The sequence below is a fragment of the Primulina huaijiensis genome, unplaced genomic scaffold, assembly GCF_012295235.1.
Source record: "Primulina huaijiensis isolate GDHJ02 unplaced genomic scaffold, ASM1229523v2 scaffold43293, whole genome shotgun sequence".
Taxonomy (NCBI): Eukaryota; Viridiplantae; Streptophyta; class Magnoliopsida; order Lamiales; family Gesneriaceae; genus Primulina; species Primulina huaijiensis.
The window spans coordinates 1-15,161 of record NW_027360470.1 but is presented as its reverse complement, the minus strand read 5'-3'; the positions used below and the strand labels follow the sequence as shown (position 1 = coordinate 15,161).

At 36.3% G+C, this 15,161-nt stretch overlaps 2 protein-coding genes and 1 long non-coding RNA gene across 3 annotated transcripts; 1 reads left to right on the top strand and 2 right to left on the bottom strand.

Moving 5' to 3' along the window:
- Positions 1 to 990: 990 nt before the first annotated feature.
- LOC140970026 (uncharacterized) lies at positions 991 to 1,884 on the bottom strand. Its single transcript, XR_012174049.1, has 2 exons — positions 1,767 to 1,884; positions 991 to 1,415 (listed from the first exon to the last, which is right to left on the bottom strand). It is a non-coding gene; the product is annotated as an uncharacterized lncRNA (long non-coding RNA).
- A 1,208-nt stretch (positions 1,885 to 3,092) lies between these two features.
- Positions 3,093 to 4,814, bottom strand: LOC140970025 (uncharacterized). Its single transcript, XM_073431573.1, has 3 exons — positions 4,619 to 4,814; positions 4,259 to 4,553; positions 3,093 to 3,573 (listed from the first exon to the last, which is right to left on the bottom strand). The coding sequence occupies exons 1-3, from the start codon at positions 4,708 to 4,710 to the stop codon at positions 3,232 to 3,234; spliced, it is 729 nt and encodes a 242-aa protein (XP_073287674.1). The 5' UTR covers positions 4,711 to 4,814; the 3' UTR covers positions 3,093 to 3,231.
- Positions 4,815 to 5,216: 402 nt separating this feature from the next.
- LOC140970024 (ABC transporter I family member 11, chloroplastic) lies at positions 5,217 to 13,960 on the top strand. Its single transcript, XM_073431572.1, has 10 exons — positions 5,217 to 5,382; positions 5,444 to 5,501; positions 9,442 to 9,521; positions 9,921 to 9,972; positions 10,060 to 10,193; positions 10,687 to 10,801; positions 10,922 to 11,008; positions 11,312 to 11,360; positions 11,970 to 12,054; positions 12,684 to 13,960. Exons 1-10 carry the CDS (start codon positions 5,297 to 5,299, stop codon positions 12,787 to 12,789), a joined length of 852 nt encoding a protein of 283 aa, XP_073287673.1. The 5' UTR covers positions 5,217 to 5,296; the 3' UTR covers positions 12,790 to 13,960.
- Positions 13,961 to 15,161: the final 1,201 nt, after the last annotated feature.

Here is a 15,161-nt window from a genome sequence, read left to right as displayed (position 1 = left end):
GAATTTGTCATCTAGAGGACAACATTTTTGTTTCTCAAATTGCCCCTACACCAATATTTTTCTCAAAATTGCCATAATTTATTATCAATATTACTTCTCTCAAATTACATTATGATATCTCACTAATTTTTTATTAATTATTATTAAATTAAAATTTCAATAAAAAAAAAAAAAATCTTATACCTATGCGTGACGTAATGAAGTGAAATGGAGAAGGCAAGACCGAAGGAGATACCTGAGAAAGACATTCCCAAGAGAACAAGCACTAGAGCTTCTTGATATCTAGGAGGCTGAGCATGGTTGAAGTGTGACTCCATATGAAAATTTTTGAACATATCTGTGTACATTTGTTCTAGAGTAATTGATCCTTTGTTTTTTCCTTCATGTATCTACTGCTTATAATGTATTTTGAAGGTGGAATTCTGAATAGTTGGAGTTATTAGTTACTTTTTTTCTCAAGAATTTGTTGTACAGTTGCTGCTTGGTGGAATTATCATGCAAACTTGCTTCTTATGTTAGTCATTGTCAATCAATGGTGGTTTGATAATAGACACATACTCCCCTTAAAATGATTGATTCTAACAAAAAACAATGATTGTCATGTATAAAATCTGAGTGATGCAGGTTGTGTTTGGTGTTTGCGATTGCATCTTTGTTATGATTTATAGGATACTCAGTTAATTGTTGTCTCATTTCAAAAAACGGACATTATTTATGAATCGAAATAAGTGTTGGTGTTCGATCTACAAGTGATCCATGTTTGTCTAACTGTTATGCTGACTTCTGAATCATCAAAGGCTTGGTGCCTCTTCCCCTGATCAGCTGATGTTAGAACCCTCGAGTCGGTTTGTGATAAATTGTCATAGTTTTCTTTTCTCTCGTTATGATGTTCTAAATTATTGTTGATGCATTTGTTTAAACTGGATTGTTCAGCTGAGGAAAACAATTAAATATTAAAAGCTCATTCGGGTCTCTACTTTAACAAAAAGATTGATCAGATCCTCACTTGCAGTGGTGCTACAATTCATGTTCATTTCATGAATCGTACATATTACAAATGTGAATGTTGTGACAGAAGCCTGAAGTAAGATGATGTATTGTTGGCGGAATTTGCGATGATTGATCACAGTTTTTACTAGTCTCCCAACTATGAGTAACTTGGGCTACATGAAATTATCAAAGATGTGTACTTATGTATGAGTGTACATTAATGTGAGTACATATCTTGCTAGATGGTATAACTAAAAGGGTTGCAAAGTGGGATCGACGAGGAGGATAAATGTGCATCTAATTGAGAATTTGTTCAAAATCGTCATCATGCTTTTGAACTGGATGCTGGTGAAGTCCTTCATAGCTTGTGACAACAATGCCCTCATCTATCGATAGCCGCTGTACTTGCTTCTTCACATTGCATCCTTGGTGAGTACATCTATAGTAGCTGGTGAGTACATCTATAGTAGCTTCTGCGTGCAGCATAACATAGTTGTAAGCTTTAAACACCTTTGCTAAAATCGTGCATAATTTGTCCTGAAAAATTACTGAAATACATTGTGTGATATACCTGAGAAATTTGTTGTTTTTGACTACTTTTTTGTCCATACTTTCTCCACCTATAGCCATCATCAAGTATGTCAACTCGACTTTGTGTTTCAAAAGCATATCTTGTCTTTTTAATTTTGTTTTTTGTACTGCTCGTGTTCTTTAGAAATGGTTAATATTTATTCTTGTCGCCAAGCTTCTCAGCGTGTGTTGTATCCGATTTTGACTATGTTATATCGGATGAAATAATGTCCTCGTTGAACTGCATAAATCCATCCCAGTTAGCGTTACTGTATGGTGAATTGAATAACGAGTGAGAAGAGTTGATCATGTTGGGGGCAAGAGCTCTTGGTATCGAATGATAAATATTCAGCATTAGTGTAAAATTGATGAACAAAATGTGAACATGTATATATAGAGGCATGGTCAAATGATCTCCAGCCACCAAGAAGTTTCATAGAATGGTAAAATTTTAGATTTGGAAAAATGTGATTGACTGGCTTGTTTCACGAATATGAGCTCAATGTGTTGGGCCGGCCGCCCTAGGTGTTTGATGATTGCTAATTCTGGTAAACTAGACTAGAGGCTTCGACAAGGACTACAATTCTCTGTCCGTAGACTAAGGCTCCCGCAGCCCCTACTTTTTACAAAACGTGGTTTTTTCTTTATGCTGATTAATTAATTATTACAATACAACAAAATTTTGTCGATAACAATTCACAAACCGATTACAACTAAATAACTTACAAGGTCATTTAAAAATGTAGTCATTATATGTTGTCGGACACACTTTATTGCAAGAGAGTATGTAACAATTCATTTCACACCGTAAATTGTAACAATAAAAAAATAAAATCAAATTGATTACTTTTCTTATCCGATCCATCAGATTAAACGGATGAATTTGTATTCAATTTATTTTTTAAACTTATTCGAGCAGTTTTCAACTTGATACGTGTACGTCTTTCATATTTATTATCAAATTATTATTGTTGTTATTATTATTATTATTATTATTATTATTATTATTATTATGTTACTGTAGCAACTTTTGTTAATAAATAATTATATTTGGTTGGTGTAATGATTTTAATTAGTATTTTGAATCGGGGGCCAACTTTCTCAATCACATGGTTACTAAAGAAGAAGAGTTGATAGGTCATAGTGCAGGTGTGTTGATTAATTAATCAAGATTTGAACTTGACACTCTCTTGGTCAATAATTGCGCAAGCTTCCATCCATCCATCTACCAAACTCAACCTAAAATGCATCGCCTACAGTGTGCCTAAAGTTTAACGCGATTCACATTTCACATCAAACAATTATGCAACCTAGTTGTCCTACTTCGTCAGAATGTACAACTTAAATGGGATGAGAATCCCGGGGACTTCCCCCGATTGACGTATTTTTAAGGAAGAATTTTACAACTTCTCGTCTGCAAAGTTGCTACGGCGACAAGGCTACTTTGAAAAACAGTCCGTTAGTTCTGCAGTATTCTAATTTTGCACATGCTTCTTCCCACTCTTCTCACAGTTTACCTCGACCAAAACATATGAAATTCAATATATCTTGAATACAGTCATTAGGGTTCCTCGGCACAAGATTTATACATAAGTTACGATTTACATGCCATGATTGCATGAAATGAAGCTCAAATAAATTAATAAAACTTAATATATTAGACTATAAACTTCACATGTAGGATCGCATCCGAGGCCTAACCAAAGACTGGCCACCATCGACGTATATAGTTGTGCCGGTCATGTACCTTGACCCATCACTTATCAAATAAATAACAGTTGAAGCCAAGTCTTTCTCAACGTCAAGCCACCGATGTAAGGGCGTGGCTTCCTTTACCAATTTCTGCGCCCTTTCCTTCCCAACTGAAGTAGGGTACTCATCGTCAAGATGCAAGCCACGAGCAATTGCATTTACTCTTATCTGATGCTTCCCAATCTCCATTGCTGATGCCTGCCCATCATTTGTAAAGTAAATTTTTAGCATTGTAAAGAACAGAATGAATTCTTCAGGTAGCTATATTGAGACACAAAATTAATAAAGAAATCAGTAATCACCACAACCAATGAACACAATGAAAAAAATGAGTTGACNTTCATTCAAAGTAATAAGTCGATACTCTTGTACTTTCTTACTAGCACACATGTGAATACAGCGCCGCCTAATTGAAAATAAGGACCATCCAACACAACTATTGTTTACATCTACCACATGTTCTTGCAAGGTATAGACATAAAAAACGTGGATAGATGTGAATATGAAACCTCCTCGTTAGAGGTACGACAGAAACCAAACATTAGGAAAATGAAACCCTCGAAGACTTCGTTGCAAAACTTGATTAGAAAACTAAAGATGGTTTTTTTCCAATGAAATAGAAGGTGCGACTAAGATTTAAGATTGAGGCAAGCTGTCGAAGCCACGCTTGTAATACTACAGGCTCTTAAAGACCAATCAGCACGAAAAACGGACTAAACAGAAAGTTGGAATCCGCACAAGTTACATAGATTGCATCTCAGATGACAGATTTTAACAACCATATAAAGAACAAAGAAGGTATTTTTCTAACCCCCCAAAAAAAAAAACATCATCAAAAGGGAATAAATCCAAATGGCAAAGCAGAGCAAAATGATCAGCAAAAACTTCAATCGATCCACACCACAAGCTTTTTGAACTAGAGATCTCGTTAATTAATTACTCATGGCGTAACACCATGTCGCAAAAGAAAAATGCTACTAACCGAAAAAGTGACAAATTCAATAGAGAGCACGTGCAGAAAGGCATAGAGTGCTTTACCTTCATAGGAATAGCAATTGACGAAAGCATCCAAACTTCCCAAGATTCCCTTGGCCGTGCCGACAGCTTCTTCAAAAATCGCTGCTTTCTCTTCTTTCATATCCAACCCCACCACCTCTACCGCATCACGGCGGCCATCTAAGGACACCTCTATCTTCTCCACTGCTCTCCTCAATTGCCCATCGTCCCCCATCAAAACTAGCCTAGATCGATCCCGTGAAATCAGAGCAACAAACAGGAGAAAGAAGAAGAAGAATTAATGGCGTACCTGCAACCGCGCTGAAGTAAATGACGGGCAATGTTGAGAGAGATTTCATCTCCATTGGAGGTAAGCAAAACCTTCTTTCTTAGATTTTCCATGCTGCAGTTAACCCAACAACCACAAAAGCTGGCTCACATATATGGCCGTCTGGGCGACTAGCGGATCGAGTCAATATTAGGCTCAGTGTAGTCCATTTCCCGATATTTTGTTAAAATCTTTAGAAAAATCAAGTTTCTGATTGAAAATTAATTAAGAATAATGAAAATAAACAAAAAGTCAAATTAATTTATAAAAATATTATTTTTTATGTCAAATTAAATATAGATACGATTGACCAGTCTCATAAATAAAAATCAAAATTTTAAATCTATTTAACCATTTCCAAATATTTTCATCAAACTCTTAGACATGCGAAATCTTGCCAAAAGAGACGTCGATTGTTGCGTTAAGGAAAAAAATTATTTTCCAAAAAAATTTAAACTCGTTCAATTAATTAAAGATTAAATATATTAAATGTTATTAATATTTATTAAAGATAAACATATAAAATATTTAATAAACATATAAAATATTTAATAAACATATACACGAGATTTAATAAAAAAACAAAAACAATGAATCCGAGAGAGTGCCAAACAAATTGAAGAGGATAAATCTTAAAACACGACCTGATCGTGTTCTCCAATGGCGATTGTCAGAATCCCATTGTCGTCTGCATTTGGTTGCCTCCTATCACCTATTGGATCCTCGTCGTCTTCTTCTCGCTTCAGGTTTACTACTCAGTTTTCATTTGATTGTTTTCATCGTTATTCATGTTTGATTTGGCTGCAGTTCAAATTCAGTGGCATTTCGAGCTCACAGAATTTCCTGCGATTGTTCATGCTTCGAGGTAAGCACCGGAGTTCCCTTTTCCTTCCTTGCTTTACCCTACTATCTCCTAAGGGATTATGCAGATTAATGGTACCAGTTTTGACTTTGGCAGCAATTAATTACTTTATATAATCTGATAAAAGATCGCCATCGAATGTTCCTTAATTTGTACTCTTTGTGAAGTTAGATTTCCGTATCAAATCTTGATACAGGCCGTAGCAATAGCTCTTTCCCTTGAGTCGAACTGTGAATTCAACACAACGACTATGGGAAAATTTTCCTTGGATAAAGGTTTAGGCGTTAGAATTTTCGTTCTCTTAGGTGTGTATTATTAAAATACAATTTGCTAATTCAGTCGGTCTCCTCGGTGAATTTGTAAAACTGGAACAGATTGTTCGCAGTAAGATCGAAATTCGAACACTTCGAGTATGTGCCAAACTCCTTACAATTTACTCATATAATTCTCGATAAAAAAAATCACGATGGTCTTTTTTACATTATTTATACCCTAAGATAATAATTAAGCAACAGAAAAGATTCCCAATCGGTAGTGCGGTTGCGTAAGCGGTTAGCTTGTTGACGCTCAACTGCGTGGTCCTTCTAGGTGTAGTAATCCTTCATCCATGCAGGCACTTTGCGCACTCTCGAAGCTTCTTTGATTTCTCTTTGGTTCTCTTCTTCCCCCACTTTTGAGGCTTCGGCACTTGAGACCATCTGATTTTGAGGATGGGCTTGGTCTTGATGTAGTATTCCTTTGGTGACCCAATCCTTTAATTGTTGATCCTTTAACTCTTCAAAAGCAACAGAAGCTTCATTGGACCATTGGAAATCATTCTTCTTAAGTAAATCGGTGAGGGTTTTGCTATAGTGGCATAATGTTGCACACAGAGACGGTAGTACCCCGTGATGCCCGAAACCCACGAAGTTGTTTAAATGTCTTGTGTTTGGGCCACTGTGTCATGACTTCAATTTTTCCTGGATCGGCCATGACCATCCCTGCCGTCACCGAATGTCCCAAATAATAAATGGTGCTTTGAAAAAATGGACATTTGCTTTTCTTCGCAAAGAATTTCTGATTAAGAATACACTCGAGAACCTTTTGTAAGTGTACGAGATGTTCATCCTCTGACTGACTGTAGATAAGGATATCATCGAAGAATATGATAACAAAACGGTGCAAATAAGAGCTAAAAGCCCGATTCATAGCAGATTGGAATGTAGAGGGTGCATTTGATAAACCGAATGGCACAACAGCGAATTCATAATGATCCCCATGAGTCCGAAAAGCTATCTTGTGAATGTCCCTAGAATCCATCCGGATTTGGTGATACCCAGCCCGCAAGTCCAGCTTAGAAAAAACTCGAGCTACACCTAATTCAACAAATAATTCATCAATTGTTGGAATTGGAAAACGATCCCTGATCGTGAGTGCGTTGAAGGCACGGTAATCAACACAGAATCTCCATGAACCATTTTTTTTCTTGACTAGTAATACTGGGGATGAGTACGAGCTGGTGCTAGGTCGTATAAAGCCAGAGGCAAGCAACTCTTGTACCAATTTTTCGATTGCATCCTTTTGGAAATAGGGGTAACGATAAGGACAAATATTTATCGGAGCAGACCATGGTAATAGATGAATACGGCGGTCCACTGATCTGTGCGGAGGAAGAGATTTTGGCTCATAAAATACTGCCGAATAAGTTTCCAGAAGCTTCCTGCCAACAATAGGAATATGCTGGGACTCGATATCCATTTCCTTAGTTGTAGCAGCCTCAATCAATGTAAGAAAAGTAGTGCAAGAACCTTTGTTGAGTAACGTGCACAATTGATTATAAGAGACAATATCTGGATTGGAAATTTGATTTCCACTGAGACAAATCTGCTTATTGTTCCAAGAAAACTCCATTGTAAGTGCTTCATGGTCATGTTAGCACGAAGCACGGACCCAAGGTGCGTAACCATTGCATGCCAAGTACCAAATCCAACCCCCAAATCGGAAGGACATATAGGTCAATGTGAAACTCATGGCCCTGCAAAATTAGAGAAACTTGCGAGCACATTTTATCACGCCACAAATGTTGGCCATTCACCCATAAAAACACGAAAATGTTTAGTAGCGAAGCAGGGAATGCCTAATCGATTTACCAACCCTTCTTGAATAAAATTATTGTGGCTTCCAGTATCAATCAACACTACCACCGGTTCTTGGTGATGGGTAGCTGTAATACGAAATATGCGAGGATAAGGAGTATTAGTAAGAGTATGCAGACTGACCTTTGTTTCTTCTTCGATCCTGGAAAATTATTCATAAGAATTTTCTTGGTTGAAGCCATCATATCCATCGCCAATGGTTTCATCGCCTAAAAGAATCATAACTCTGTTTTTGCAACGATGATTAAGACTATATTTTTCATCGCAGCTGAAACAGAGCCCTCTCTCCCCTTTGTCCTGGATCTCAGCTGGAGTTCAGCGCTTAATGGGAATCTTTGGAGCAGGGCTTGTCTGACTATTGTGGAGCCGAGGAGCCCCATCAGGATGACGAGTCATCCCCTCACGGTGAAGAGAAGGTGTTGTAGTACGGGATACCATTGGGCTGCCTGTATGGATTATGATATAATCATGTTGGAAACGGCCACGAAGATCATCGTTCCTTTCTTCATATAGTTGAGCTTTAGCCATAGCTTCCTGGAGGGTCGCCGGAGGGACGAGGAGAAACTCCCTTCGGATTTCTTGCTTTAAGCCCTGAATTAAAAAATTCAAGAACATGGACTCAGAAACGTTGACGATTTGGTTCATCAAATTCTCGAAATCAGCATGAAATTTGGCAACACGTCCTGTTTGCACCAACTTTACAATTCGACCGAACGGATCATCATAGATAGAAGAACCAAAGCGTTCTTTCACTGCTGATACAAAACGATCCCAATCAGTAAGAGCTCCATTACAATCTAACCACTGATACCAAGAAGCTGCTTCACCTTCAAGATTGAAGGCCACCATCTGAAGATGGATCTGTCCTGGGATGAAGCGTATCGAAAAATACTTTTCAATCGTACATAACATGGCATGAGAATTTTCACCATTAAACTTGGGCAATTCAATTTTTAAATGCTTGAGGTAAGAGGCAAATCCCAGAGCAGACCCCTCTTTATATCGGTTAACCACAACCTGAGATCCTTTTGGAGGCTCAGATTTTTCCCCAGAAAACTCTTCAAATTTTTGATGCATCTGGCCAAAAACGAAGGTCCATGGAAGTCATATGCTGCTCGAGCATTTTATTGTAGTAGGCCAATTGAGTTTCAGAGTGTGATTTGAAATTGGCCTCGATTTGCTTCATAGCTTCTGCCACCTCTTCGTTTCGCATTGTTGCCAGAAAGAGTTCAACGAGAGCACCAGCAATACGATCAAAATTCGCACACTTCAAGTCCGTGCCAAACTCTTTACAATTTACTCATATAATTCTCGATAAAAAAAACCCCGATGGTCTTTTTTACATTATTTATACCCTCTAAGATAATAATTAAGCAACAAAAAAGATTCTCAATCGGTAGTGCGGTTGCACAGGCGGTTAGCTTGTTGACGCTCAACCGCGTGGTCTTTCTTGGTCACATAATCCTTCATTCATGCAGGCACTTTGCACACTCTCGAAGCTTCTGTGATTTCTCTTTGGTTCTCTTCTTCCCCTACTTTTGAGGCTTCAGCACTTGAGACCATCTGATTTTGAGGAAGGGCTTGGTCTTGATGTAGTATTCCTTTTGTGGCCCAATCCTTCAATTGTTGATCCATTAAGATTGGGTTATTATCAATTTTTATATCCGTATCAGTTCGACTCTATTATAGGCTTCATCAATCCTTTTTTTCCTGTTTTTTCTGGTATTTTCTATTCTTAATTGAGTTTTTATGCATTGAAGAAGATAACTGTAGTTAAACGCTTTGATTCTGCTGTGGCTCCCTCCCAGATAAAGGATGTCAGTTATCGACCTCCAGGCACCAAGATTGATCTGTTGAACAGAATTAGTTTCTCCCTTCCAGAGAAAAGGTATTTTAATTGTAGAAACTTTCTTTGCTTTTTAATGTTGTTGCTTTAGTTGGGCAAGTAATATTGAATCAAATTGAAATTTTTTTGGAACCAACACTCATACTATCATGAAGAGCCTTATGGACCGGTATTGTCATGACTCATGAGTCAGCCCATGATTTCTAACTTGTTATCCACTCTATACAGGCTTCCGTTCTTAACTGAGCTTTATCCCATGCTAATCTTTAGTTTTTTATGTGGATATATATTTAAGGTTACTATATTGGTTGGATCTGTGGTTATTTTTCTTGTTTAATGATACATGTATATCACCATTTCTAGATTTTGCGGCTAGATTTTTATACATGAAAGTGTAAGAGATATCTTTATTAACTTGTGACTTGTCATGCATTCATGTAGTTTTGGATTGATCTTTGGACAAAGTGGAAGTGGAAAAACTACTCTTTTGCAGGTTCATATATTCATTTAAAACCATGTTTCGTTTAAGCTGGTCTTTTGAATTTATTGATTCTCTGTGTTAAGCTGTTTTCCCAAACAGCTAATTGCTGGGTTGAGTAAACCAACATCGGGCTCCATCTACGTTCAAAGATATGGCGACGATGGCCATCCAAATCATTCTCCTGAAATGTTACACTCAGGAAGAGTTGGTATCGTCTTCCAGTTTCCAGAAAGGTATTAGCATCACATGCACTAACTTTTCTTCTTTAGTGTTCAAGTTTCTTTTCTTTTATTTATGCTTCTTAAAAAAAGAACTTCCACGACACTATTAATTATCTTTGTTGTTTAACATGGTGTTTCGACTTTGAAATAGAAACAATAATATTTGATATACCTCTCAATTCCTTTGACTGCCATTTTCCGTTATTTATCTTTAAATATGCACTTTTTGTTCAGTAAGATAAATTAGAGGACCTTTTCTTTTCATTTTAGTGGTGTAGAAGATTTATTTATTACTTTATTTAATTTTGGTTTGTAAGCAAGTGCGCTTGTTTCACATGTTTGAGACCTGAATTTCAAATGTCCGTGAAGAGCCGTTTATGATATTAAGTGTTCTGTCTGTTGTATTTATCAACTTTTTCCTGGTCTCAAATTTTCATCTTGTGTCCTTGTTTTCTCATACTTTTGTGTTTCTGATGTGGTCCCTGAGATGATTATATTGGGCTAGATATTTTGTTGCAGACAGCATTCTTGATGAAATAATATTCGCTTGGCCAAGACAACGAGGTGGCCTTCAATTGAGGGAGGTTCTTGCTTCGAGACTCCAAAAAGTTATGACTTCAGTATGTCGAATTTAACAAAGTGAAAACACATTCATTTGAGCATGTGCCATGGACTTTTCACACCCACCTTCTTAATGCATACATAATTCTGACCAGCTATTTCATGCATGAGACAATTAGGTTGGTCTAACTGGAATCTCATTGGACAAAGATCCTCAATCTCTAAGTGGTGGATACAAACGCAGGCTTGCTTTAGCAATTCAGCTGGTGAGATTCTGTATTTTCTTGATTGTACTCGATATGGTTTGTACTTTAGAATAGTTGGGTTTCTGTGTGCAGCCATTTTGTAGCTTTAGCTTATTAAAGAGAACCACTGTATGATGCTTTCATCATCATATAAACTAGGAAGAATTTGATACATGCAGCCTTACACCTGCAAGCGTTGAGGCTGTTTTAGCAGCTCCTAACTGTGGCAGTTGGTCTCCATGCAACAATGGAGCAGCACTATTGCTGTGCCAAGGCTTGTCCCTATTAGTTTATAATTTGTATATGCTATCCTTTTTTCCCCAGGTGCAAACTCCTAAACTATTGGTGTTGGACGAGCCTCTTGCTGGACTAGGTATGAAGACGAGCCTCTTTTTCTGATCCTTTATATTGCATTCTCTGTTGTGTGAGATCATGTGTCGAATCACGAATGTACTGTTTTTCATTTGTCTCCTAATTGTCAATTAGCATTACAAGTGCATATCTATTCCAGAATTTAGAAGCTAGTGTTTTCAGATAACCATTAAGATAATTAACTGTTGACAGTGAACTGTTTATTGTTTTCTTCACAATCTCTTAATTAAAACCCTCATCCCCATGGCCTTCCCTTTCCTGTGAGTTCAACTTATAAATGTGGATTCTTTTTCTTGTTTTGAGGGCCTAATCTTTTTTACAGTTTGGGGAGCAGTAGAATGATCATCATGTCATCATTGAAAAGAGTATCACTTTCTGTTCCATTTACCAGAAATGCTAGCATCGATCAAAAGGCTTTATCATATTTATTTCTTCACACATTAGTAAAATTCCTAAAACCAGATTCATTTGACTAAAAACCAGATTCATTTGGCTAAAATTGCGCAAGTTTTATTCTTCCTGCTTAGTTTTACAGAGGGTGCTTTGAGCAACATCTTTTTTATTGATCTATCAATTCCCTTTTTAATTCTTAAAAGTATATACCTGTCAGATTGGAAGGCCCGTGCAGATGTTGTTAAATTGTTGAAAGACCTCAAGAAAGAGCTGACATTTCTTGTTGTCAGCCATGACCTTGAGTAAGTTTACAGTTGGCCGGTTTACTGTGTAATCTGACTATTTAGAGAGAAAGCGTTTATCTTCTGCATCTAGTGTGAGTTGGATTCCATGGCCTTTTATAGTGTGTATCTTGAGCAGAAAGCCATAAACCAAACCAAACCAACCTTCGGTTTGGGTCAGTTTTTAGTCAATTACAGTTTGCATCAGTTTTAAAATTAACAAAATCGAACAAATTGGTTTCTTTCAAAATTTAGATTAAAAAAAAAACTGATTTTATAAATATATTATCTAATAGACTTTCTTAAAAACTTAGTTTACTATTTTTTTGCAATTATAGAAATAATTTATTTGATTTTTAGTTTATATTATAAGCATTAAATTTATTATAATAATATTTCTTTTAAAAAAAATTTGGACTTTACAATATTTTAAACTGACCTCATATCGCAGGTGCCAAAAGTTTATTCACAATTGTAATCAAAGAAAAAATGAAACATAAAAAGAATTTGGAAAATTTGTTCATAATGAGGATTAAGCAATGGTAACGTCATTGTCATATGTTACAACATCATTGTCATGTATTACATTCATAATTGTTTTAATACATGTGTGTGTATTCATATTCAAAAATTTATCTACGCATCTGCAGAGAATTGGCATCTCTCGTAGACCACTCGTGGAGGATGGAAATTGGGGGAGTCTTGAGGAGTGAACGGACCTTAGAAATAAGAAAGGTTGATCATTTCAAAAAATAAAAAGAAAGGTTGATTACCTCATATATGAACTGTGATGATACAAGTTTTCGTTCAACTTCTTTTTAAGCAATGAATTGAGAAAAGAGGATGTAGGAAAAAGTAAAGTTCCAATCTGTTATGAATTTGACAAAGTTGGAACAAGTTTTCTTCAAGGAAGTTACCGATGATTTAATACTTCACTGGCTCTGTGTTGTTTTGCATCATCTTACGGTGCATCCAACCTAGAAACTGCACCAAAAAATAAAAGTTAGTGATATAACTTCATATAGCTTGTCATTCCCAAATGCTGAAGTGGTTGGACTGACCTTCATGTTGAACCTTAGAGTGGCCAGATCAGAAATGCTTATCCCGGAAAATATGGTTGAATCTAAAAAGAGATGTAGGTAGATATGGAAAGTAGGATTGATTTTAAAGAGGGGAACTTATAGACTTGTTAATGGGGGCACAGAAGAGTACCGTTTCATCATTTTGTACACAAATGGAAAACTTAGTGTAGAAAAGTCTAAGACTAAGTTGAGCAGAGAAGAACATTGAGAAATGTACAATATTACGGTTGGAAAACCTCTGTCAACATTGTATTAGCTGAGGAGAGTGGGTTTGAGACCCACATGTCGGTTATACTATACTTGCCAGGAACTTGTGCGATTTCTTGGAGTTGGTGGCATTTTTCGTATTTCATGGCGCTTAGCTAATAATCATCAGATGATGTAATTTGTCGGTGATGTCAATCAAGCAACCAAGAATTTGATAACTATCAAGGTTTTATGTCATGAAACTTAAGGTGTACACGACGTGAGGGACGACTATAGTCATATTGGTGATGGATTACCGTGTGATAATGGATATATCTGGATGAAGAAATATTTCAACTATGAGATTACTTGAAGTTATATGGTACCACATAAACGGTGGGGCTTTTTACATGAAAGATGATTGATTATTCACATGTTTTTTGTGTGTTAGGACCACTTATAGTGCTCACTTCTTCTGAAAATTTTATGTATATTTGTCTCTACGAGTTTATAGCGCAATAAATTCTAATCTTCACTTTTCTTGTTTTCATTTGTTCTTTAAAATTGGACAAATTTTTTGGCATAAAATGGTTTTTGATAGACCGCTCTGAGCTTTTCCCCTCCATAGTCTGGAAAACCCAAACCCAAGTTAATTTTCGTGTTGCCTAATATATTGCATACGAGAAGTTCATTCTCTATTTTACTCTAATCTCTGCTATATTTTTTGTCATTACAATCTGATCCAACCATTCAAGGATGATGTGTGTTTCAAAAGTGGCTTTGAATGTGCTAACAACAGAGTTGAAACTTGAAATTTGAAACTATTTGAAGAAGTGTTTATATCATATTCTGTGGATTTGCGCCTAATAGAACAACTTCTATATAGAACTTTGGCCATATGGGACCATTTAAGAAATTTATTTCCATCGCAATCCACTTCGGATATTGCATGCGGAATAGTGCATTACAAGTTTGTTATGCTATGCTGCACAAGAATGGCAATATGAATTGGATTGCAGCCAAATTTATGATTGTGGTTGAGGATGGCAAGCGAGCACTGCAGCAGTCTTCCTTTGGTCAATGTAAGTGTATGTACGAAGGTAGTGTTCTAGGCTCACATTTACATGCTGGAATCTTCTTTGGGTCATTATTGAGTTATGATTGTAGTTCTTGTCAGATATTTATTGATCTAGATTCTATCTTTCTGAGTAAAGCATTGGGTACCATATTACCTTGTTTTGTACTATTGGTCCTCCATTGAAAATCCATTGTTTAAGTAAGATTAATCAATCTGAGATTGTCCGTAAGTTAAATTCATGCACCTGAAGTGTTTTTCCCTTAGGATTTGATGAAATTTTACCCATGGATGATGACAATTTTTTATTATAATGTGAGGGACCAAATATCCCGAGTAAGAGAAGAATTACTCTTCATGGCTACACTCGAACTGTTTTTCGCTTAACTTGAAGTGTACCTTAGGATTTGATGAAATTTTACCCATTGATGATGACAATTTTTATTATAATGTGAGAGACCAAATATCTTGAGTAAGAGGAGAATTACTCTTCATGATGCATGATGATGAAATATGTTAATGGAATCTGACTTACGATTGGAATCTGACTTACGAATTTTTTAAATATAGGAATTGTTAATTGTTCATGATCAATAATTATTTCGATAAAATTATATTTATTACAAAAACTAATTCAATAACAAGGGAATCAGGCCATCACAACCGCCCTCGAAGACTTTGTGTCCATTCTTATTCGTAAAAATTGGGCTTATACTTTATGTTATTTCTATTTTTATATGGAAAATACTGTTGTGAAAAAGTAAAAATTTACGGTAAAAAAGTAA